The 27,007-nt window shown below is 41.0% G+C and overlaps 1 protein-coding gene and 1 long non-coding RNA gene across 3 annotated transcripts in view; one reads left to right on the top strand and one right to left on the bottom strand.

Annotated features, from left to right (window-relative positions):
- Positions 1–8,883, top strand: part of CPA6 (carboxypeptidase A6) — a 48,557-nt gene extending 39,674 nt beyond the window's left edge. Inside the window, exons 9-11 of the mRNA XM_075495465.1 lie at positions 1,658–1,860; positions 6,973–7,057; positions 8,696–8,883. Coding sequence (XP_075351580.1) covers positions 1,658–1,860; positions 6,973–7,057; positions 8,696–8,883 — 476 coding nt within the window. The remainder of the gene's footprint in view (positions 1–1,657; positions 1,861–6,972; positions 7,058–8,695) is intronic.
- An 8,660-nt stretch (positions 8,884–17,543) lies between these two features.
- Positions 17,544–27,007, bottom strand: part of LOC142406190 (uncharacterized) — a 213,550-nt gene continuing 204,086 nt past the window's right edge. The window contains exons 2-4 of one of the 2 annotated variants that reach the window (XR_012774493.1): positions 20,082–20,152; positions 18,070–18,141; positions 17,544–17,975 (exon numbers count right to left, since the gene is read on the bottom strand). This is a non-coding gene — a long non-coding RNA (uncharacterized LOC142406190). Of the gene's footprint in view, positions 18,142–20,081; positions 20,153–27,007 lie in introns of both variants that reach the window. The other variant, XR_012774492.1, reaches the window with a different exon arrangement.

The following is a 27,007-nucleotide window of genomic DNA, read 5'->3' as shown; positions in this document are numbered from 1 at the left end:
CCACCATGGAAACCCTCTCTTTTTACTACCAGCCAGCTTCACTTAAGGAAAAGCATTAACTACAGCTGGGATTGCAAATGGCTCACGATAGTAGGCTGGACAGTTTAGAGAGTTCTTTCTTCACCGAAGGTCACTAAACTGAATCATGTTTTACCATTGGGTCATTTTACCATTAGCTTGTAGGATTCTGCTGTTTATTAACAGTGATGTCCGTTTTCATGATTCAGTACACAACACTGTTACAGGAGATGAAGTATCCATAAAAAAAAGCAAAGGCTCCGGAGGCTCTGTGAAATAGCTCTCCTTTAGCTATATCATCTGACAAGACATCGAGGCAGAGTGCTCTTGGGATTTGGATGACTTGGTGGCCATCTGTTCTGCAGGGAGGAGACCATCTGCCCTCTATATAACCCTTCCATATCCACTGCAATCTAAGCACTAATAACTTTTGAAATCCCCACCTGTGGCCATTGAATGGTAGCCTCAATTTTCATATTACAAATGAAGCTGCAGCATGAAGTTCTTCCACTTTTTAATTTTTTTGGCATTAGCTTGATTGCATAACCCTGTTTTAGTTCGTATTATTATGCCTTCTCACACACTGCTCTTTTCTTATTATTTGAAGATGGCATTACGTGCTATACAAAGGAAAGCTAATAAAACACTGCTTTTGTAAGTCCCTGATGACACCAGGGAATGTCGCAAACAAACTATTATTATTCTGCAGGTCAGTGTAAAACATGTGGCATTTTGAAATCACAGTGGATAAAAGAGCAGTGTGGATTTGCATAAATATTGTTCTTTTAGGCCCAGGCCCTAAGCTGTAAATGAGACGGTGGCTTAGATCCAGAATTGCTAAATGATAAAGGAGCTACTGCCACATCTCCTTTTCTGAGTTTCATCTTTCAGTACCTCTGGGATATTACAGGCAGGCTACACTTCTGCAGTTTACTGCCACCTGAGCAGGTTGACGTGGTGAAAGCTATCCTCACAACTGAACCCCTGCCCCAAACTTGAAGGAAAATTAAGCAAACTGAGATGATTTCTATTTTAGCTAACTGAGCAATCATCCCATGTGGCTTGTCATTTTTTTCCCATAAGGTTTGCAAGAGTAAAAATAGGCAGTAGTCAGGAACTATTCTCATGTTTTAAACCAGTCTCTAAGATAATGCCTATTGAGGTTATCTACCTACCATTGTAACCACCACTGTAGTAGCTGGTACGTTAAAATGTTCTTAAAGGCTAGATTTGTCTTGGCAGCGACTAGTGAAAGAGGTATAGCTCTCTGATTTCAAATAGACCAACTGAGACCCTTCAATAGTTTTAATACTGGAATGCTATCATAAAATGTGTCGCTCATATGGAAAGCCAGGGAAGAAAAGACAATGAAGTCAGGCTCTCCTTTTACTGTTGGGTTAAAAATATGTCCTCTGGGGAGAACTGTGTGTAGTTGGCCAATTGACAACTCGGTGTGTCTACCAGATGAACAAGAGATTGCTGTACTGAGGTCCCACTAGCTCATGCCCATCAGTCACAAGAAAGAAATTTGTTTATTGCTTTTCACACTTTTGCACGTGGGTCCACACAGGCGGAGCCAGAAGCTGACCCTTGGAAATTCTCTGATCGTTCACCATCAACTTTCTCTTCCAATCTCTAGATGAAGGTGCTTCATTTCACCCATGCGATGACACCTACTGTGGTCCCTTTCCTGAGTCTGAGCCTGAAGTAAAGGCTGTTGCTCATTTTCTCCGCAAACATCGGAAACAAATAAAAGCCTATTTGTCCTTCCATGCATATGCACAGATGCTGCTGTACCCTTACTCTTACAAATATGCAACTATTCCAAACTTCAGCTGCGTGGTAAGTACATTAAAACTTGGGAGAATATGCTTCCCTATATTATATTTTTTGGTATGTTTTGTTTTGAGAGGAGACTTGTTTTTTCAATACTTTGCACATATTTAATAGTGAGCGATATTTATTCTGGATCCGCTTGCAATTACATTTCTGGTTATATAACCTTCACTCAAAGTGAGTCACCGGTAATTTGATTAAAATTGTATAGTGCCTTCCATCCATCAGTCCCTTTAAATTACTTTATAGGATAAATCCCTGGGTTTTAATTATAGTTATTATCATTTTATTTAATTAACTGTAATGGGAATTATGTAGTTAAGTCCTTGGGCATCTAGCTGAAATTCTGTCCCTTCATGCTCAGAACTTAAATGCTGGGAGCACAAAGGGGATCATCTTCAATGTTATGAACAAAATAAAATTGAAATGGTTTACGTTTATCAATTAGAAGAGAAATTTCACCAAAAGTAAAGCTTCGATTGCTTTATGTATCATCCTGCGCAGACATAGTGTTTTTAATGCTTTAAGACAAGCAGTTAATTAACATCAGGGGCTTTTGTCTATTAGAAGAATATATTAGTAAGAATATATGTTTTTGATGCAAGCCTATCAATTTACAGATATGTACATTTCACGTATTCCATGCTCGTCCAAATGCAGAAGGACTATTCCCTCTGCTCGCAGTCTGAGGTCTGTTTTTAGCCAGCCCACTGTACCTAAAGCCCTCCCTATGGCTTATTCTCTTAGGGAAATGTGGCTAAGCTTTACCTTCTGTTTGCTCCTGCTCACAGACACACATTGCACCAACCAGTTGCCAGCCTCTTTCTTTCGCCCTCAGTCCCCGGTAAAATTACACTGTCCATATATCTCCCATTTTGGCCTTGAAAGTTACAGTGACCTTTAACTTACTAGTTTAAGCTAGTTTACTGCAAAGGAGCTTAACTGCACCTTAGATTTATCCTGTGCAGAATAAATGATGTTGTCAGACCCTGGAGCTTCGCTGAAGTTTCACTCAGCTGCCCTCTCAGGAGGCTGAGCAGCCAGCTCTCCACAAACTAAACTCTCTTTGTGGGTTTATTTCTGTTAAGACACTTAATTTCAGCAGCTGCTAAAAATTCTGTCTGATCTCATTCCTGGGAAATAAAGCAAATTAGAAGTTAACTAAGCAGCCAGAGGAGCTAAAAATAGGAGACTTGTGGGGACTGACCACCCAGGCCTGCACTGACTGTGAATAAATCCATGAATCTTCTTTTTATTCCACCTTCTCCACCCTCTTTTTTGGGGAGTGGCAAAGAGAAAGGAGCTCCCCAAGTGAATTGGTAACTGTTACTTTCCAAAAAACATAGACTGGGAATTTAAAACCACAGGATCTCATTCCTTTGAAGACCAGCAGGTGCAAGAATGTTCTTTTAAGAACAGACAACACAACAGAAGGTAAAGACATGGTGTTAGGAAGAATCAGCATCTCCTCCGCAAGTAGGTGTTACTGGGTGTCTGATGAAAATATCCAGAGTAACGTAAGGCAACAGCAGACACTGTGTCAGGAAACTCATTGTAAGGAAAAGGAGTCTCTAACAGAGTTTTCACACATACCAGTAAATCTTCAGTACATGTTGTTCTTGTTGCTCAAGGGGTATTTCCATTCTGAGACAGGGAGTAACTGCCCCTCAGCACACACACTCTGTCTTTCCATCCACGGCTTTTAGACCAAAGGAACCCAGTTTTTGATGTGTAGTAGGTGTTCCCCAGGTTTGTGAGACCTTGGATCAGGCTTCTCATCAGAGGAAGTGGAGCACAGACCTAAAGGGACAAAGAAAGACACTGTTTTAGACAACAGCCCTGGACAAATGGAAGCCAAATCCCAATTCTAAATATTTTGCCAGTATTTGGACTCTGTACTTCTTTTTATTGCAGTGGGTCAAAAAGAACAGGGAGGTTGGAATAAGAAACTGAAGTAATTTCCTGTTATTTAGAAAGCTCGTTATGGGGATCTTAGTGAAAATGAATGGAATACTGTTGCTTATTTATTTGTGCGTTTTAATATTTGCCTACAGCCAAAGGCTCCATCACCTGGTGGCTCCTAAATGAATAGTCTTTAATATTTGAAGTGTCTAAAATGGTGACTTAGGCTGAGGTTTCACATTCTCCAGTTCTCTTGGAAATTACAGTGAGCTGGGAAGCAGCAGATCTCTGGTTCCTGCTGCTGATGGAACAAGCTTTGTTGGTCTACATGGATTGTGTGCAGTGGACAACTGTTGGACTCCACATGCATAGCAGATAAATAACATTTGGTGCTAACAGGGGGGCACAATTAATCCTGAGCAGAAGAAAGGATATTTCTGTCTGGGTCGTATCATTCTAGTGAGCTGTCAGTTACCATTTCAATTAAAGTGTTCAATTATTTAGAGTTGCTTTGAAACTGGAGAGCTGTGTACTGATCACAACATGCATATTCTGTTCTAATTTAGGCACAACTCTCTTATTAACACTCTCCTGAAATCTGTTCTTTTAAGATACTTAAAATGAAAGTGCACTTTTAGATTGAAAAAAACAACAGAAACATTCATCCATCTCGAGGGTTTTAAATTTCACCTACTTTTCATCCCTTTTCTTCCTGTACAGTCATTTGCCTTAGTGTTTGCAGTGAACTTATATGGCAAGACTGAGTTTGTGTATGTCTTTGTAAAAATCTGGTAATTCTATGTGAAGCTTTTTCCTTGAGGGCGTTCAAAGACTGGTTGCCTGGATTTATTCAGGATCCAGCCTGCACAGTAGGATGCAGTTGAGAACTGTCCCCTTCTTTGGGCACATAACTCCAACAGTGGAAGCAAGCAGCACCCCTCAAGGCAAGAGCATCGAGTTCACAGTGCCCAGGCATGTCTGCCTACGTGGTGGATGTGGACTTGGGTCACTCCCAGTCTGGCCTCCAGATGGTTGCTGCCTCTGCACAGAACCAGTACTGTTGTGCTGGTTTTAAATGGGCATTACCAAACTATTTCTTCAGAAAGATTTCAACAGGGCTTGCTTCTGTTGTCTCACTGCTGCACAATGTGTAACTCATGCACAGGGAGTCTTTCTCCTTTGTGGCTATGTTCTCCTTTCCATGGCACGTTTACCAGGACATTGCTCTCCCCCCGTCTCAGCTCCCTCAGCACCCGCCTCCCGCTCCCTTGGCGTCAGGCCTGTTGTCAGGCCGTCCCAGCTCCACACCACGGCCCTGGGATGGTAAGCACAGCTGCTTGACAAATTTCTGTAGAGCAACTGAGCCTGGTACCTGGGGCTTCAGTGCAGGCACCAGACAACAGCCCTAGGCTGCAGCTGGAGCTCCCCACTCCCCGGAGCCCTGTGAGGCCCCACTGCCACCGCCATGGCCTCACACTGCCACCCCGCCGCCCTCACAGGGTCTAACACCTCTGACCCCATCATGGGTCTTGTGTGTCGTGACTCACAGAAGTTGAGGCATCTGCAGGAGGAGGAAGAGTCCCAAGTGACAGCACTTCCCCCTTCCGCAGGCCTCCTCCCTCCTCCTCATCGTTGGTGTTAGGGTGAGTCAGAGGTTACCCCTCGCACCCGCTGGCGACCGCATCCCAGCCCGGCAGAAGTTCCCAGCAGCGTTGACTTCAGCGGTCCCTGCCTCCACGCGCTGTCTTGTGGAGGTGGCAAAAGGAAGAGAAGGGGCAAGCTGAAAATGTCAGAGTCTCCGGCACTATCATCCCTGCACTGAGAAACAAACAAACAAAAAATCTAGTTGTACCTAATGGATTTTTATAATGGAGTAAAAAACTGTTCTTCCATTTACTAAGAGCAGTGTAAAATAAACTCTCCAAAGCCCTGCTTGCTGGCCAGTAAGTGAAAATGGACTGTTTTTTTCCTGGAATGATGCTTTAAAGCAGTTTTCTCTGGCTTCTCTACTCGGGCGGACAAAGACCCCAGCAGGAATGCCTGCATGGGTCAGACCAGGGCTTAAGCCAGAATCCTGATTCCTGACAATGGCAAACAAGTGGAAGATTAGGGAAAATGTATAAATGGAAAGGCAGGTATAGAGTAATCCTTCCCCAGTGCATTCATCTGGTGCCTGATGAATAACAAGGTAAGGACCAAGTTCATGAAGACTTGCATAAACTGAAACCTACAGCTCTTCAGTTCACGGAAATAAAACAACTAAAACAACCATTGCAGCTTTATCCAGTGGTGCAAAGTCCAGCAGTTTCTAGCTCCAAAGATGTTAATTTCCTGCTCTCTACAGGGAGATGGTTCTGTTTTCCTAGATATTCCCAGCCTTCACTATACATTCTCCAGGATCCTTTTCTTTGGAATCATAATATTCCTTTTTCTTTTTAATATGTGCGTCCTTTCTCTGTGTTTGGGTGCACTGTCCACATGTGACCCTCAGAATTTGCTATGGGCCAGGCCTTCTGCACCCAGTTTCACAGGATGCCGTGAACCTCCTAAACAGACTGCATCCATACAGATGTTGAAATGTAGGTGCTGATTTTCCCCATACAGTACTGAAATCACATTTCTGCAATAGTGGAAGGACTTGTCCAAGCCTACATCATCTGGCCCCAGAGAAAGTTAGACCAGCAGTGAACGTTCACCTCTCCATCAGAGATTCAGGAGTGGAATTTGCCTCCTTCCTTCTTCCCACTCTGCTCACTGAACCACTGTGGAGTGTCGCCAAGAGATCATTTCTCCTTCACAAGCCCAGCAGAGATGAGATTTAGTGGACTGCGAAATGCATCCACAGGTACTGGCTTTTAAACTGGATAAAAAAGAGATTATTTCATCTCATGGTCTCACATGTTGCCTAAATTTGTTGTGTCACTAAATTGGTATATATACCTGTAATTACAAATATTTAATGGCTGATCATTCACAGTGCAGTGAGCTGCTTTATGCCATGAAAGTACGGAACCAAGTTTTTCAGGGAATTAGGGAATTGCTGTCAATAAAAATAAATAATGCATTTATCCTTTAAAATAATTTTGAATTAGCTGCCACGGACTCACGGAACACGGCATTGTGCCGGAAGTCAATGATCCATAGCTCAGGTTCCAATCCCATTACAGTATTTAATTCAAAGTCTAATTTATGTACTTGTTTTTCTCCCCCACACAGGAATCAGCAGCCTATAATGCTGTTAACGCTCTTCAGTCAGCCTATGGTATAAGATACAGATACGGTCCTGCGTCTAGCACTTTGTGTAAGTTTTCCTCTGGCACAGGTTTGTGACTTTGACCTACCTATAGTAAGAAGGAGATTACCCTTATTATAACAAAGAAAGCAAACACTGTTTAAAGTGAACTTTGTTCCTGTTGTGAATGGTGGGGAAGGTGGAAGATGAAGTTTCGTAACTGATTCAGTCAGTTGATTGCAGTAAGATTAACTCAACTGATGCAATAAAAGAGATTAAAATGCAATGCATTTGAGAGGCGAAAGCCAGCAAGTAACATGTTCAGAACATACAAAACCAGATTTTTAAAAAAAGAAAGATAAAACAAGATCTTAAAAAGCATATCTTTATCAGATACTGTAAATGCACTACTAAGTTATAAAATATTTGGGAGGAAATAATTCAAAGTAGGTTTCATTTTTCACCATTACTTTGCCTCTCCTTCTGTGCAATTGTTATAGATACAGCTATTCATAGAGCTCATTCTAAAATTTAGGGTGATGTCTTTAAAAGCTAGGTTTCAAATGTCTCTGTGTCTAGATGATGATAAATTATAGCAACAGTATCTGTATTTGGACATCTTCCATTTTTCAGAGAGTGATTTCAAATGCATTTTTCCCTATAACAAAATATCTTTTAAATATGCCTTTTAAATATGTAACAACATTTGTCAGGCAAGTTCTCCACGTAGTCAGGTAAGAGAAAAGCAAGTTCAATAGGTTTCAACGAGACACTTTTGTTTTTACTGAAACTATGAGGCCCGAATGCTCTCGGTAATAACAGACATTGAAAAAATGAGAAGCTTAAGTAAATAGCAAGATTTTTCACAAGTAACCTCCTGCATCTCCTCTGCTGTTGCTGTGTTTTGGCTAGAGCTCCACCTTATTGTGGGCCTCCATCTCACAGCACGGTCATCATCTTGTGCTCATTACAGTGCAGTCAGTCGCTATGTCAAAGGAAGAGCAGTGTGACTTAATGCCAGGATTGCACAGAAGACAGCAGGCCGCATGAGAGATGGATCTTTATATAAATATAAGTGTCTTGGGTAATCAACATATGGAGATAACGAAAGCATAAGAAGCACACTTCCTCGGGAAGGTTTGTTAATATTAGACACCACCTATGCAAATGCTCTCATGCTCTAAGGAAATGGTGAGAAAACAAGACAGAAATGAAGAGAAAATAATTTTAAAAGGACTTTGAAAAGGAGAATGTAGATTACCCTATCAACTTTCTCCCTTCTCCCTGCAAAGGAATTGCCTAAAAAACCCAAGTTAAACCTAGGAGCATGCAGAGCTCCAGTCCAGCTGGGAGATCTTTGTGGAAGCAAAGCTTTAGACTGCACTTGCCTGGGGATGAGAACAGTTTGAGGCTTTATTCTAAATGTTCTCTTTTATTAAAGTTTTGCTTTACACAAAAAAGTCAGTTATTAATTTTTTTCCTGTGAAAATCAAGGGTCTAATCCATATTGTGCTGAGCACCTTTCACCAGGTGCTGGGTGCCCATGCTCTTCTCTGAAGGATGTTCAGGATCAGGGCAAGCAATAGCTGGAGTTGCAAGTATATTCACTGAGTCCTGGAGACAAAATGCCACAAGAACCCTCTGGTGCTTTCAACATGACCTGCATTTACCATTTTTTAAAAATTTTCTCTGAATCCCCTCTTTCAGATGTGAGTTCTGGTAGCTCTATGGACTGGGCCTACAAAAATGGCATCCCCTATGCATTTGCATTTGAGCTGCGTGACACAGGCCATTTTGGATTTTTACTTCCCGAGACGCTGATCAAACCAACCTGCACAGAGACCATGCTTGCAGTTAAAAATATAACTCTTCATCTGCTGAAGAAATGTCATTGAGAGCTATTTCTAGGAGCTGGAAGTGAGCGTTTTACTCCTAGTGCTGATGCCTCTCAGTGTGTTCAGTTGCCATTCTAAGCTTGGCCACTTCAAAGTTATAGAAGCTAATGGGAAATATGGTATTGTTTCTACCAGATTTACGTGGTGGGAAATGGAAAAAATCATTTAATATCTGCTCTACAAAAGTCCATAAAGTTGATATACTAACTTAGTTACCAGTTTTGTGTAAAATGGTGTGTTCTTTTTGCAATAAAGCTTTGATTCTGCAACTTCAGTGGGGCAGGTCCAGGTCTACGTACAGGTGCCTGAAATAAAACTCCACTTCCAGACAGTCCCTGGCCTTACTCCTTTCCCTAACAGGAAGGCTTCTCTTAGTGGGGTCTCTCAAACCAAGGGATTAAGTTTACATTCATGTATATGTACTCTGTGACCCAACACAGGCACGTGTCTATAGCAGTAAACGGCATATGATTGCAGCTGGCCACACTGCAAGTGGCAATGTGGCTTCCTTCTGCATGTATATATACATATGTATATGCACTTTTGTGATTTTTTTTTTCATGTAATGCAAGAATTTGACCCAAGGTTTCCTTTAACTGTTCAGAGAAACCTAGTTTCAAATGTATATCTTGGGGTGGACTCAAAATCAACATGTTGCCTTTGAAAATGTAACTTTCCTAGAGATGTGTAAGAATTATAACGAAATCTTATTGAGATATACAGTATTCTGCTTTATTCTGAGATATACAGTATTCTGCTTTTTTTGTGCATCTGGGTTCTCCTGTAGTCAGTGTCTGCCCATTTCCACCAGCTGAGGACCTAGCCTTAAACTGTAATTAACTGACGTTAACTGATGTTTTATTTATCGGTATTCTTGCAGTGAGTTCTGTAGCTCTATGGCTATGTGGCTGTTCTTCTTGGAAGTTGTATTTTTTGCATGTTTTAGAGGAATTAATAATAGATTCTTAAGTGAGTTGGAGGTGAAAGCAGAAGCTTTACAGCTGAAATACAGTGAATAAGCACCGTGTTTGGAAGAATAATAATGAAAGCACAGAGAATATAACAACTTGTTGAGGGGTTTTTGGTACTTTTAAAATACTATTTTTGTATCTTATATCTGCAAAAGCTTATATTTTACTTTATTAATTTTGAGTTTAATCTTATGCCATAACATGTTAAATAAAACATATTTGTTAATAAAATCATCAGACTTTTGAAGTATTCATGATATTTCATTTAATTGTTAAAGCTTTAGTTCAAGGATGTGACAATTTTACCTATCTGTAAAACATTACTGCCAAGGATGTCAAAAAAACCCCCTACATCCTCTCTAAGTAAGTACTTGAACTTAGGAAATGGGCAACCTTTATGAGACTAGGAAGCACTGTATTTAATTAAGAATACTATTGTTTTCAGGACTGCAAAAGGCAATCAGTGAGCAAAGATGACAGAATTGCATTCTATTTGTTTAACATTTTGTTAATAAAAAGTATTTATTCTAAACAAGCTTTCTGAAAGCTTGTTCAGATTTGATTAGTTCAGACTTGTTTGAGTAATGCCAGTTTCTATTCTGGTTTAATAAAAATCTAGGGGACAGAAGCTCTCAACGTATCTATCCACTAGTCATTTCCCATTGCTTATGACCATAACCATTAAATATTTTGAAGACAGCAATAACTGTCTTTTGCTATGTACAGATTCTTGACCAACAGTCTTGATAGTGGTGTAAATTAAATATTAGCACCAGTTGTTGTAGTTATTCTGGATTTAGATAACAAGATTGAACTACTACAAGGCCATAAGAGACTGAAGTGAAGGACCGAAGGCATGAGAGATGCCTAATCAGCATGAGGCAAACTTACCTCTGGATTGCTACAGTACAAACCTTTTCAAGTATGGACCAGGAGAAACCAGATTCAGATGTGATGGTTTGATTCCTGCTCGTAGTCCAACAGTTTGTCATATGAAACATTTCAGCTTTATCTTCATACTATCACATCTCCACTGGTACTGAAAAGTAATTGAACTCTTGGAGCAAGAAAGGGAAAAAAAACCACAAACCCCCTTTTTTAGTTACCAAAAAGGACCTAACATTGTAGATCTAGTTGACCTTCTTGGACAGGAATAATTGCAAGTAGTCTTACATTTGTCTAAGAAGCTTTGACATTTAGAAGTACTTGATATCAAAAACAGTCCATGAATAAAGTTACATCCTGGTATCTGGATGGACTCAGGCTGAGTACTGTGTATTATGTGCAACTGAAAACTCTGAGCTGAGTTTTGAAGACCTGTGCAGGGTAATTCAGTGCCCCATAGCTGAATACAAGTGTAAACAGCCTCTGAGCCCTTTAATTTCAGGGTCACTAAAGCTGATCAGACAGTCACGAGAAAAGAACAAACCCTATTTCCTGAATTAAGAATTTGTAAGACAATTTATCAGCAAGAGTGATTCTAAATAGAGTAGTTTACCCTAAGGAAAGAACTACTGGAAATCAGCTATTTGGATACAGAACGACAGCCTTTGTGATTTACAAATGTTACTTCTCTGAACAGGTCTTTTTTATCTCCATAATTGCTTACTTCTTTTCCCTCTGTACTTCTCTTCAGCAGTCTTTATTGCTTACAGGACAACAGAATCAATAACTGGTTTTGAGAAAAGTGAATTTATTTTATGATTGTAGGTATAGTTTATCATTCAACACAATAAAAAGTACAAGAACAGCAAAACACTGGTTATTAACCCAGCAGTCAAAATCACATATATAATGATCCATGTGAAATCCAGGGGTTATACTTCCATTGATTATTGAGAGAATAATTATAAACACTTCTGTAACTTGGAAAAAGTGCTCAGGCAAGCTTTTGTGAACATCTGTTCTTTTTTTTGATAGCTTTTATTTTTTATAAACAAAACCCTGAGATTAATTAACGTGAGGAACAGGCCTATGCCTCTTCAAGTCACCCTCCCCAACAACAAAACAATTATCCCAAATTACCTTGAATCATCATTCATAAATTGATTAAAAAATGGCCTTTAGAGGTCAAAAAAGGTATTGAGTTTGGTTGTAAACCTTGAAGAAAGAGCACAGCTGATGGGTGAAGCTCCCTGTGTGTTTTTCAGAAGTTGCTTCAAAAAGGCCAATGTATTTGGTCACTCGTGTAACATGTAAAGCCTATGGAAAACTGCAGTTCTTTCTTGAAATTTCTGGAATTTGAGTAGAAAGAGTCCAAATGACCTTGAATGCCAACATGCGTTTACTTCGAAACATCCAGTGCCAGTCCGCTTGTCTGTAACAAACTGCAGTGTGCAGATTGCGCTGCCTACTCGAGGACTGCGCAAAATAACTCTTTATTGAAAAGACTGCATCTAATTCTTAAAGTTGGGAAGAAAGCATTATATTTGCTACCAAACAAAGTTACTATTCAACTTTTTGAGTTTATTCATGTTCAACAATCCCTTCCCTTTTTATGTTTACATTCAACTTAATGGTACCACTCAAAGAATAAGATATTTGGTACCGTGGGTCGAGTAATAAGTCTTTTTGTAAGCCCTTTGACCTTTCCTTTGGCTGTGCGAAACTACTATATCATTTCCATAGTTCACTGTTATATAGCAGTCACATTCATTGTTAAAAAATGTTAGCCTCACACATAATGACTTCATGGTTTTGACTTCTGTGCCTAAAAGCCAGATGTTACCATTTTCATGCAGTTCTCAAGTGATGGTAAAACACCAGAATAATATCTCAGATGTGTAGAGATGAAACTAAACTACCCCTCTGCTGTAGAAAACAGGACAAGAGAACAGAAATTCAAATAAATTACAGAGAGACTTTTAAAATACAAACCTATTAAACCTTTTAAAATACAAACCTAAAATACGAACCAGATTAGCTATACTTCCTTAAAAACATTTTTAAACGCTCACCACACAAAATCACTTTTCCGAGTTGTAAATTTAAAAGTCTTCTGTCCACGGAAAACGTAGGCCATTTGGCATGCTTAATGTATGCCCGATTCTCGTACTCATTCAGGATAAAAAATTCAGGTCCAAACAGCTGTAATTGCTTCCTCCTTCACTGGGTAGGAGGAAAGCTGGGTGCGGAGAGAGCTGCCGACTGGCCGACTGCATCGATAGGCTTCCAAGCCCTATCAGCACCACGAAGTCAGGAGTACTGGTGGTGTTGGTGCATCTGTCTTGGAGGAAGGTGAACAACTCCAGAGTGGTTTTCACAGTCCTCAGCTGAACGTGCCTGTCGCCCTAAGTGCGATGCACTGGTTGAGCAGCTTGACTGAAATTCAAGGTCTTGTGTTAATATCTGCAAATGAGGGATAACTAGAGCCACTCCAGAGCAGTGAGCTAACATATGGTTCTCCTTAGCAAATGGTGTTTAGGGCAAGGACATTTAGAATACGCAAATCTGTAGCCCCTGAATGCTTGTCCTTGCCTGACAGACAGGAGCGATCAAGCAGAAAGTCTCAGCTCTCTCCGCTTGCAGATCCTTTCGAGCCCTCTCCTGAGAGACCGAGTCAAGCACGGCAGGGCTTGCCCTTGGATTTAGACATCAGGGAATGCACTCATAAATAATAGATTCAAATGTTAATTAAAAAAATCTGCCACTGTCCCCAGCCATGCAGAAAGTGCACTTCGCCTGCGACAAAGAAAATCCATCCATTGCCATAAAGTCATGGGGTAATACATTTCATCCGTCCTGCCTGCCCTTAGAGTCCAGCCACCTTAGCACTGCTCGGCGTTATTGAAAAAGACGTGTGGCAGAATAGCCATAACAATGAAATATTTTAATCTACCCCCAGTATATAGGAGCATATACTTTATCTCAAATAATAGATAACCGCTTCTGAAATAAATATTGTGGTACGACTGCGAGCAGATGTTTTAGTCTTTCGTGCTGACTACTGTGTGCCTGGATATTCCTCTGCATACCAGGATGGCTTGATGCTGGGAGGGCTGTCTCTTTTTTTAACCAAATAATGAACCCTTTTCTTTTTTACCGATTCTGAGCAGAATATCAAGTTAGGTCTGAGATATATACACACAAAAGAGTCTGAGAAAGTTTCATTTTATAACAGAATTTTCAATTTTCTTGAAAATAATGCATCTGTTAAAATAACAGCCAGAGTTTTCGGGTGGCTTATTGTTTTCAGCATGTCATAACTGAAAAAAACAGTATAGCAGCCTGAAAAGCTGAGCAGAAATGACTGATCTACTTACTATTTCATTCCCCTTGTTTCATTTCACTTTTTTTCTAGATTGAGAAAATCTGGGTTGATTGGGCTGAATTGAAGAAGTGCAGTCAAAAAGCTGAGTGTAAAGGGTTCTTCTGTGCTTAATGAGCTAGAAATAGCTACTTTAAAAAAAACCCAACTTGTTATATTTTAAGTTCTTTATACAGACTAATTGCTTTACTCTGAATTAAATTATCACATTCACAGAACTTAGTATGGTTTGGAATGATGTATTGTTATTTTCCTGTTATATTCCTAAATGAGCGAAATGCCTGCTAGTGTGGTAGGAGAAGCAGAGCTGCTCTTTGGCCTTGTTAGCACAGAATCTGTCAAAAAGGCAAAATACACTTGCGCCTTATCTAACAGGGTAAATTTGCTATATCATGCTGCATGCATCGCCATTTCTCTTCCTCCATTTCAAAAAAGAAGTGAATACTGTCTGTCGGTGACGACTTCAGGCTATAACAGTGCCTAACTTTCGGTACTAAATTTAAATCATGAACCTGTTAAAATGTGTGAACTTCCCCACATACCTACGCAGATCCATTCACACACAAACAAGATGTCTGTCTGCACAATGTGTACTGTGTGATGGTTTACGTAACGGTGTAGCTGCAATTCTTGGCAACCACCGGGCTGCTGACAGCAGGCAGCATGTGTTCAGCATCTCTCCTCTGCCTGCCATAAGCACACGCGAGTTCAGCTCGTTTGGGCAGTTCCCTAAAAGCCCCCAACGCTATTTCACTGCTGCGACACAAGAAGTTCTCCTCCTGGGGCTGCTGCAGCGTATTTCCGTGGGTTATCCGCTACTACCATTAACACACCACCTACAAGCTCAGATCATGGGCCAAGCTCTTCGCGTGTTGCGCCATACAGAGCTAAGAAGTCGGGTTTTGCTATTGCGAACACTTAGGGCAGAGGCTGTAAGAAGGTGTTATGCCCTCAACTCCCAATGTGGACTGCATCCCAGAAAACCTTCCTGACCTCGTGGGTTATGAAGAAGGCCCTATACCATTGCCCATAGTGACCAAAGGTGTGTCTAAGGCTGTTCCTGTGAAGCCTGGAAACACGAAGGAGAGCACTGGAGAGCCCATGCCAGCTGCCATGAGGGTTTTTTGACTGCTTCAGCCCATGAACATTTCTTCCATATATGAGTCATTTGCAGGAAAACATTTGTAAAACAATAATTTTAGACCAAAAAAACCCCTTTTTTAATACATTTAAAAGATTTTCTATCCAAGCTATTGTGATTATTTTAATGAGGTTTCTTTTCCAAGAAATGAGGTCTCTTTTCCAAGAAGCTGAGGTAGAAGTAACCTGAAGCTGCTGTCAAGCTGAAGGCTGTTTAGGGAGTCAGTGGATGCAGCCCACTACCTGTCAAACACACACCTACCAACGCTGCGGATAATAAGCACAACCTTCAGGAGATGTCTCAGCAGTGACCTCGCAGCAAACATTTCCGAAGACTGGGCTGCTCTTCAGAGAGCAGTTTTGATGCAGACTGGCTAATGAACGTTGGGAAGCTCGTTCACAGCTCTCTCCTCTTGAGCTGAGAGGAGGAACATCACGTTTCCACAGCTGTCAAGACCGCACTTTTCAAAAAAACATGGAAGTCTGTATCAGGGGTTTAACAGAGAAAGGAAGGTCCCTGCTCATTTCACGCTCCTCTGCACGGCACCAGGGGAAGGGCTCCTTCGCTGGTGTGCCTGGCTGCTGATCCGCTGGCACCCAGCCCATCAGAAACAGCGTTATTGAAAATTGCTGGAATCACCGTCCTGTTTTTTGCTTTTGCCTCTTTGAGAATCTTAAAACAATCCATCAGTGCTAAAGCCTGAATATGGGCAAGAATAACTCTCTCCCATTTAGGTGGCTATTGAAGGACACACAAAAAGCCGATTTCTTAAAAATTACTTTTTGGATTCAGTGATTTCCATTCTGCTGAAAACTAACAGTTTGTATGTACAGGGGAGAAAAATAATCGCGGAAGACAAATGATTTATGAAAAGTTTTATCCCAAATCATACTAAGAACAGTATGTATCATCTTCATACTCTAATTCTGAATGCACAGAACAAAGATGGAACATTTGGAGCATGTTTTCCGTTTTCACTCGGTATCAGGACTAAAAATAAAGGCAAAGGACAGAATTCTAACATGGAGTAGAGGAAAAAGTCCAAATTAAATAGTAAGACTCTAGGCCCCAAGAGTAGCAGAGATTACTTGGACTAGTATAAAAAGGCATTTTTATTTTTAACCAGGAATAAAATCACTGAAGCACCAATACTTAAGAAAGATGAAAGGAAATAATGTTGAATAATGTTAATGTGTTGAATAATTAGAGGACTGCTGGGTCAGATGGCCTACTGGAAGAGCGAACGGCTATCTGTGACTAAACAGTTGGAAGAACAAAAGTTAGAAAAAAATTGGCAAACAAGCAGAGACTAATCATTTTAGATTGAATGACACTCTGTGAGAAGTATAAAAATGTCTTCATCCTGAGTAAGTAAAGTAAACAGATACTGCTGGGATTATTTCTGAAAGTAACAAGGAGAGAAGACCAAAGGGACACTGAAATCAAGAGAATCACTTCTCCATTCATCTGATGGTGTCAGAGCCCACGATCAAGCTCCTTTTACCTAAAAAATTATCTGCCTTTGGAGTACTCCCCTGGGGACAATGCTAATTAATATTCAGGAACCCTGTGACATAATTAATTTTTAGTGTATGTGGATATTAGCAAAGAGGTAAAGGTATCTAGTAATGCTCACTACCTTCCCTGGCAATTAGAGTGTTTCCCACGCCATGCAAGTTGGCACCTTTATCTCCACCTCTCCAGCTGTACGTGTGGATAAAGCCTAACACAGCAAAACCGGATAGGTATCTGCTGTGCGAAGAAGCAGAGCAGCGGATTCCATACCGAGGTAGCAGAAGTCATCTGCATTATATTTGGGCCATATTTCCACAAGTGTATAAGTGTAAAAAGCACCATATATCTACGGCAAGATACTGGAGACCAAAAGGTAAAGAGGGTTAAGATTAGCTTCCTTTATGGAAAGCCTCACTTGTCATAAAATTCATCAAAATATTGATCCTATTGCATGGTAGAAGTGCATTTCTTCTTCCACTTTTCATTAGACATCCATAATGCCATACAATAATGATTTTTCTCTATTCTTCTGCATTGCAATGCATTTCATAAGTGCACAGCTCTTCAAGAATAGATTGATACCTTAGCTGAAAAGGCTAAAGTAGCAGTACCACCAATATACAGTATGAAATTAAAGACATGCAATAAACTCAAAGCAAAAAGCAGTACTGGAACCCAAGAGATGAGACTTATAGGGGAATGTTTCCAAGGAAGGCTCTCCTAGGCTTCACTAAATCTTGACAATCTGTATATATTTAAACCACACTTTATGCTCAAATTCACTGGAGTACAGAAGTCAAGGCTGCAATGAAAAGGAAAACTGTTGGATATGTATCATTTTACTTGCCATTCAGTGTGGGAAATTATTTTAACAGAGCCAGAATCAATCTGTTTGCCTAGTATGTATCTTTAAAAAAAGGAACAATAAATAAATAATAATCTTTGAACTCTGCAAATTTCTTTGTTATGCAAATGAGTATTACTTATCAAGGCTCACACACATCAATTACAAATCTCTCTGTCCTTCACCATAGGTGTTCCCTGACAGTTATATACACCACCACAAAAAAGATCCAAACCTTTAACAGACCAATCACCATTATTCAGCATATTGACAACAACTGGCAATAATCCTACAGCCAAAAGCGTTACTTGAGATTTCCGAGATATCCCAGTAAATCTTCCCATTCTTTCATGTCTGGAAAAAAAACAGGCATCCCTTGTACCTCCTCCTGGGGGACAGTAATGCAGGGTACTAAGGAACAAGGAGGTGTTAAGAGTTACAGGCTTACCAATGCCGCCATTCATCTTCTGTTTTTTTCTGTATTCATCCCCTGGGGTGACAGGCCTCAACTTTCACCTGTCTGGGAGGAGAATTTCACAGTCCTTCTGCTCTGAAGGCGGGATTTAACTCATCTGACTTCAACTATATGAAAGCTATTAATCTAAACTAAATTGACTTGGTTCCCTCTGTAGTCGGTAGACAAAAATAAAGGATATAGAGGATGACAGGTCACATCTATCTTAGACTTGGTACCATCGGTACTGCATGAGTTACTCATTAGATGTTAGTCTTTTTGCATAGCAAGAATCCAGATGACAGTTTAGACTAGGTGCCTAGTTTTTATAACTGTTAAAATTAATCCAGGCAAATTCTACCCTAGGATGAGACATATCCTTTAACTTCCAGTGTATCAACCATGCTTATATATCAGCTCTGGCTGAATTCAGATGCCTGAAGTTCTTTCTCTCAGGGTTGCCCATGGCACGTGGGACATTCAGGGAACAAACAGCCTTCCTAAAAATAAACGTTATTTATTTACCTGTAAATATTTGTCTAATAGAAAATAATGTGCACATAATCAGCAAACTGTCTACATACATTTCTGTCATGTAACTTCAACTATAATTCAGGCAGACCTAATTTCTTCAGCCACCACAAGTGAAGCCTGGCATCTTTCAGGTGCTGTGGACCATGAATGCTTCTCCTTTTCTGTCCCTCTCTCTCATGTCTCCTTTAATCCCACCAGTTATTTTTGTAACTCTACATTCACATTTCATTTCTTGTCCTTGTAGTTTGCTGGAGAGGGAGCCAAAAATGTGAGAGCCCCCATAAATAACAATTAGCTGTCTAACTTTGAGTTAGCTGCTTGATGCATTCTTCTTCTTTTTTCCTGGACAGATTTTTTATGAGTTAAACAAATGCTACTATACAGCATACAGAAAATACCAAAGACACACAACATACTGGTACATGAAAAATCAAGCAACGTAGCATATTCAAAATCTATCATAGGGCAGTTCCAAATATGTCACCAAAAATAGCACATTCCAGGGTTGGTGAGACCCTGTGGATTTTGTGACCGGCTGCCAGCTGCCTGCTGAATCCATAGGAGACGCCCCTTTAAGCAGTCAGTCTCTTTTGTTAATTACCTCTTTTTCCTGCTTCTAGTAGGCATTATACGATATTTAAAGGCTACTGAGTTTAAAGCGCTCCCTGAATTTAAAGTGAAAATGTTATCTTATTTTTATAAGAATGTATAAGAATTTCATGTTTGATGCAAATGATCAATAATTGAGACTAGTAAACAAATATTCCAAGTAAGCTATAGCCTCTTCAGAAATCAATCTTGACCTCCGAATTTATGCATAGGAATAGTGACTGTAGATTTCTGTGTTCTGTGATTTTTTTAAATAAATAAATGTTTGCAATTATTGCAACCACATTTAGGTTTGCAAATACACCAGAATGTTTTAATACTATATTTCACATGGTGACCACATTTACCAAATGTGCACAAATACGCAAAGCCTGCTTATAAGACACTGATGTTATTGCTCAGATTTTTAAAACAGAGCACAGTCAGCTTCCATAGAGGGCTCACACCTATTTCAAAGGACACAACCTCATTCTTATACAGTACACTGTGCATTTAAAGGCAATTTGGATTTTAATCTTCTACCTTTGATCCAGCCCTACAATGAAAAGAAGTGAAACCATGAATTTAAACCTCCACAAACTTGGAGAAAATTCTGGTGGGGTCTCACATTTTGTGACATGAATGCCTCAAATTACTATTTTAAAATGATGCATGATTGTCTACCCTCCTTTACATATTTCTCCATGGACTATTATGCCTTAAGATTAAGGAAGCTATCCTGCAGGTGCCATACACACTGCTGCACCAAAAAAGGCAGAAATTACAGTTGCTGGGTGTTCTGGTTTCTAAGTATCCAGATTTGGGTTGACCTCATCCATGTGAGAGAGCTTACTGCCAGCACACTTCCTTTTGAAAAACCTTACCATATTGTTTCCTTCTTACATCTGTGTTCATGCCATTTGCGCTCAATAATATCCCACGTATTATTTCTGTTCTAAAATGGTAAGCAAAAGAGCAGCAATGTGCTGATGAGAGTTTAATCCAGGAAAAGTTAAGGAAGAACAAAATAATGGATAGAAGTGGTTTGTCAAGTGAGCATTTTAAGGACGATACCTGCAGCTATCCAGAGGTGTGACCCCCATCCCATGCATACACAAGTAGACCAATTCAAGCTCCACTGCCATAACCTGCTATTAAATTCATGTAAGTAAGCTTTTATTGCAAAATATATCTAGTCCCAGTGCTAGCCAAGGAAGCAAGTTTGGTTCAAGCACGTATAAAACACCATAAAAATTATCATTAGTGTGGATTTATATCGTTATGTATCTATTATAAGGGCCCTGCACAAAGCCTCCTCTTTACAGGGTTGCAGTACTGGTAAGCACAAGTTACCTCAAATCACATTTGTCAGGAACTGAGAAGAGAAGCAGTCACAAAAATCAGTAATGGCTCTATGGATTTGGAGGAACTTGGCCCTGTAGAATCATCTTCTGCATGTCTCACACATTATGATAAATGAGATTTTTACCAGCCCAACAACATTTGTTTGTTTGGCCTTCTCAGCTACAAACAATTATAAATTGCACCTCAACAGTCCCACCAGTGGCACAGCATAATTTTCTGATAGCCACTGTCACTACTCCTGTATAAGGAGATCTAAAATTATAAAGCTTTTAGCAAGAAACAGCACACAATACACACTTTCAGATATCAAAACTAAACACCCCAGGTCTGCCTGGATCTGAATCCAGACAGCAGCAACTTTGAATGTCATGAGAAACCATCCATTGTACATGCTGTGAACCAGTCAGTCCGGTTTTTAATGATCCAGATTGCATGTCAGCTCTGACCCTTGACTTGAAAACAGAAACATCCTGGAATTCTAATCAAAACTGTCATAGGTATTTCAAAATGTCTTGTAAAGATATCTGAGTGAATACACATCTAGTAAATAGTGAGTTAATTGGGATACTAGAATGAATCACTACAGTGCTTTTTTAATGTCTTTCTTCTAGGCAAGAATATCCGTAACTCCAATTCAATTTTATCTTTCTAGTTATTCATATTCAAAATCTTTCATTCCTGCCACAAAGCCCACAGTTTATAATGTATATGCTGAAATATCAGTTACTGCATTTTTGACAGGAAATAAGCCACTGCAGTTGCTGGAGGAAACAATCAGGCAGATTCAAAGATCACTTCATGGCAGTTAAAAGTGGTTATTGCTCCAGTCTCATTGCTTCTCACCTTAATTCACATGACTTTTATGACCTCTCTGTCTAAGCTATTCAACACGGATATTAAAATACTTAGAAACCATCCTTGTTATTCATTTGACTTACCCTACCCACAGATTAAAGGGATATTTTTCTCTGGCTGAATTCCATTCAACTTTTCTCAGTTCCTTTTCATTTTCAACCCTTCTTTTGCTATTATCCGCTTATTGAGGGAGATCTGCATAAACCTTTGAAAATGCTCAAGTTCTAAAGTGATATGCTGAATTCACCTCAGATCAAGGCCAAGAGAGTCATTCAGCATGTAAAAATTAGGTTAAAACTAATGCTTCATGCTCCCAGTATCTAGGCTATTGTCGTGGTTTAACCCCAGCCGGCAACTCAGCCCCACGCAGCCATGCGCTCACTCCTCCCTGGTGGGATGGGGGACAGAATCGGAAGGGTAAAAGTGAGAAAACTCGAGGGTTGAGATAAAGACAGTTTAACAGGTAAAGCAAAAGCTGCGCATGCAAGCAAAGCAAAACAAGGAATTCACTCACTCCTTCCCATGGGCAGGCAGGTGTTCAGCCATCTCCAGGAAAGCAGGGCTCCATCACGCGTAATGGTTACTTGGGAAGACAAACGCCATCACTCCGAACGTCCCCCCTTCCTTCTTCTTCCCCCAGCTTTATATGCTGAGCATGACGCCATATGGTATGGAATAGCCCTTTGGTCAGTTGGGGTCAGCTGTCCCAGCCATGTCCCCTCCCAGCTTCTTGTGCATCCCCAGCCTACTCGCTGGTGGGGTGGGGTGAGGAGCAGAAAAGGCCTTGACTCTGTGTCAGCACTGCTCAGCAGTAATGAAAACATCCCTGTGTTATCAGCCCTGTTTCCAGCACAAATCCAAAAAATAGCCCCATACAAGCTACTATGAAGAAAATTAACTCTATCCCAGCCAAAACCAGCACATTCTCCACGCCTTATGCCATACCATTTACGTCATGCTCAGGTCCCACACTATCCAATCCATCCTCATTAACCACGACCCCCCTTCCCATCCTTTGATATAATACACAGGTATCATTCCCTTAGCCTATGGACCACCCCTGTGAAATGTCTGTAAACTGTCCATAAATGTCCAGCAATTCCCATTGAGTTCATTTAGTCCATGACTTTGGGCTCCATCTCTTATGGTGGTCACTCAGGACAGGAGAGGTGGTGTGTTGTGTGGAGTTACTGGGCACCAAAGCCAGCTCAGGTCGGGTCACTGCTGCAGTTGCACTGTTTCTTGTAGGGCTGTCCTCCATTGGTTCAGGTGGCTCCTGCCATAGTAATTCCCATAACATGCAACTCAAATCATGGGTTACAACAATTTAAAGGTATATCCATTACAATCTCCACCCCTGGCCCCTTTGGACCAGATCATCGGGTTTAACATTGCAATGAATCCTCCCCTTGCCCCTGCTCCAGCTTGGACTTATCCACAGACTGCAGCCCCTTAGGGGTGTACCTGCTCCAAGTGGAGCCTTATCTATGCGCCACAGTCTCTTCAGGGATATACCTGCTGCAGCATAGAGTTATCCACAGCCACAGTCGCTTTGAGGTGCACCTGTTCCAGCGTGGCCTTCTCCATGGGCCACAACGCCCTCAGAGATAGACCTGCTCCAGTGTGGCCTTACTCACAGACACAGTCCCTTCAGAAGTAAACCTGCTCCAACATGGCCTCACCCATGGCTGCAGTCCCTCCAGGGGCGTACCTGCTCTGTCGTGGGTTTATCCACGGCCACATTCTTTGAGGTGCTCCAGCATGACCTCATGCACAGCCACTGATGCTTCAAGGTGTACCTGCTGCAGCATGGACTTACCCACAGCCACATATGCTTCGAGGTGTACCTTCTCCAGTGTGGACTTACCCTTGGGCCACAATCCCTTCAGAGGTATACCTGCTGCGGCACAGACATAACCACAGCCACAGATGCTTTGAGACGTACCTGCTCTGGCATGGGCTTATCCACGGCCACAGACGTTTCAGGGTGTCCTGCTCCTGCGTGGACTCATCCACAGGTCACAGTCCCTTTGACTCGAGTTCACACTGGAGTTCCAGCCCCTCCAGTACAGCAGCACAGAAACAGCAGCAATGCCCTGGCACATCGCCATGGCTGTTATCAAAATGTTCCCAGGCACAGCAGAGTCAGATGATCAGCAGTACAGCAGCACGGCAAGCAGCAAAAGCAAAAAGCAGCCACTAATGAGCCCTAGACTCTAATATACAGTAAGGCAAGCAAGCCCCATGGCAAGCACAGGAGCCTGCCAATTAATAGCTAAACAGCAATACCAGATACAAATTCAATCCAGTCAAACCTGTCGTTATCTCAAACCCTTCGAGCCCTACATTGGGCGCAAAAAATGACTGTCGGGGGGACTGTCGTAACCCTAGCCAGCAACTCAGCCCCACACAGCCGCTCTCTCACTCCCCCCCACAGTGGGATGGGGGAGAGAATCGAAAGGGTAAAAGTGAGAAAACTCGAGGGTTGAGATAAAGACAGTTTAACAGGTAAAGCAAAAGCCACGTGCACAAGCAAAGCAGAACAAGGAATTCACTCACTCATTCCCATGGGCAGGCAGGTGTTCAGCCATCTCCAGGAAAGCAGGGCTCCATCACGCGTAACGGTTCCTTGGGAAGACCAACACCATCACTCCGAACATCCCCCCCTTCCTTCTTCTTCCCCCAGCTTTATATGCTGAGCATGACGCCATATGGTATGGATTAGCCCTTTGGTCAGTTGGGGTCAGCTCTCCCAGCCGTGTCCCCTCCCAGCTTCTTGTGCACCCCCAGCCTACTCGCTGGTGGGGTGGGGTGAGAAGCAGAAAAGGCCTTGACTCTGTGTGAGCACTGCTCAGCAGTAACGAAAACCTCCCTGTGTTATCAACACTGTTTCCAGCACAAATCTAAAAAATAGCCCCATACAAGCTACTATGAAGAAAATTAACTCTATCCCAGCCAAATCCAGCACAGCTATTTAACATCCAATCTGTAAGACAACTCAGCATGCATTATGCTGGTCATGTCACATCAGTTACAAAGACCCGCAGGAGTCTGAAGGTAGGATTTAAAGGTAGAAGAGTAATCATTTTCAGTAAATTTGTTACTTTTCTAATTTGTTACAAATCAGAATATTCCCATTTTGTAAACTGAAACTGGAGATTAAGAATTTGGGATAACCATACACTATGGTAGTCCTTCCTGTTACAGGTGTTTGGGGATTAATTAACCAGGCTCACACCCACAGAGTAATCTAGGAAAGGTGTAATGGTAGGGACAGCACCTCCCAAGAAAAAGGGCAATCATGTTGTGGTTCCACCACTTCAATAGTTTCTCCTTAAAATCCAGTAACAGTTCCTTAGCAATTTTATCTGCTGCATTTGGCTAGGAGAAGCAATAAATCAGTGGATCTTATTGCTACCTTTGCCATACATCCTCCACATGTCTTCTTTTGCAGTGCAAGGCCCTCAAGAAATTGCCACAACTTTGTATTCTTGGTATTCAGAGACAGAAATACTTGCCATTATGAAGGCGTCACTATACTGGCTTGGATTTACCTTTGCATTTGCATAGCCTCACATACAACAATAACTGTATAGTAGGTTCCTGGTTTAGGGTGAAGATGTGCTATTTATTTCTATGTTCCCCAAAAGAAACACTGTCTCTTTTCTCAAACAGGATATCTCAGAAAATCACCTTCTCAGTTATGGCTGATACATCCATAATCAGGTCCTCAAGTCTGAAAAACTACTAAAGAAACTTAAAAAAAAACCCCTATATAACCAAATTTTTAAAAATATATTTCCTTCTGTCTTTAAGATGGATACTCGTATTCCTTCTTCATTTACAATATTAGGGAATGGTATGCTGAGGTGCCATGGAAGCTGGGAACTGAAATCTCCATCTATTAGCTGGAGCAAAATGCTGAAGAAAGAAGTTGAAAACTCCTGTAGGTAGGTTAAAAGAAAATGTATTCCCACATTAAAATTCCTAGCAAAAAGGGATCACATTGCAGGAAATGCAGCGGTATAAGCTTCCAGCACATAAATGCAAGCTACAGCCGGGAACGTTTGATATCCTCCACAGTTTCCAGCCACAATTCAAAACTTTATTGCATCAACCACAAGAGGTGGGGTTTTTTTTTTCCTTCACTGCTATCTGACATTTTTCCTGCAGCTGTCACAAACTGACAAATATCATGCTTTACTAGGAGTATGTATCCTCACTCAACTGTAGTATCAAGAATGTATTTCAATACGGCAAGAGCCTGTACTTTTTAGCTTTAAGGAATAAATTTGTCACCTTGCAAGAGCCTCCTCAGTGATGGATGTTCATTTCATTATTGGTCACTCCAGGGTCTCATAACGCTTTTGTACAGATGTTTGGAAGCAGCCTAGGAATTACTATTGATTAATACTCCCTGTGCTAATAAACATTTGCTTTTTGTTCTTTCAGTGCAGCAGTGGATATACTGCAGCCTGTTTTAACCTCTTGGAATACTCACTCTACGAACAAACTATGAACTCTTAATTTCAGCTCCTGAATTTATCTAAAAAAAACCCCCTCTTAACAACATTAAAGTACATTTATAGTGAGCTTATCTCTTGCAGTTTGGTTGACAGATTGCGATCCTTTGCATGATAGATACAGTGGATATTTTGAATTATGCTTCACTTATTTTTACAAGGGAGGCAGACCTAGGACTCCACAAAGGGACAGAGAGAAATGCCTTCATTGTACCTCAGTATTACATGACAAAGCACCACCAGCAGACCTGTTAAACTGCATGTATTCAGTAAGAGACTTGGAAACTTCTCCACCAACGTGCCTGCAGTTGCAGAACAGAATCGCAGCTTCTCTCCTGTTCCAGGTTCCCATCTGCCAGATCCATCTGGACCCTGATCCATCACACACTGATTATCTGTATCTGGTACATGAAAACAGAATGGGAGCAAATGCAAAGTACTATACTGCAGCTAAAGAAGGTGCCAACAAGTGAGCCACCACAATTAAAGGATCATATACACTGGCACTAGTACACTGATCCCATCTATTGACCCATCCATCCTATATATGGGGTCACATACAGAGACAGGGCTGAGTGGTCTCTTGCACAATGGAAATACTGAAGAAAATTTCTATTAAAAGCAGCAGTTTAAACAATACTTTAAGTTGGCATAAACTGGTACTGTTGCCAAAAAATGCAAGCCTGCCCTCTTCTTGCCTGTTTTCTTGTTCCTGTCCTTGTGTTATCCCCTCCCTTGAGCTAACACAAACATTTGTGAGGTTGCCTGATGAATCAGGATATGGAATATATCTGGATTAAAAATCCTCTGTTTCTTGTCAGGTTAATTTCAACCTAATTAAATTCTGAATATAATTCAGCACATAATTCACAACATGACAATGCAAATGCTTATGCTGACCAAGGAAGCAAGAAATATATAGGTAGGAGCAGGAAGAAGGATTGCTTCTTTTAGTGGTAGTTCTGTTTTATTCTAGCTTAAAGTGATCACAGTCTAAATATTACTGTGCTGTTTCAAAGCTCATCAAGATGATTTAAGAAGACAATGCCCCCATAAGCAGTAGACCA

Source organism: Mycteria americana, chromosome 2 (assembly GCF_035582795.1).
Source record: "Mycteria americana isolate JAX WOST 10 ecotype Jacksonville Zoo and Gardens chromosome 2, USCA_MyAme_1.0, whole genome shotgun sequence".
NCBI classification, from domain to species: domain Eukaryota; kingdom Metazoa; phylum Chordata; class Aves; order Ciconiiformes; family Ciconiidae; genus Mycteria; species Mycteria americana.
Note: the sequence above shows the minus strand (reverse complement) of the source record. Positions and strands in the feature narration are given on the sequence as shown.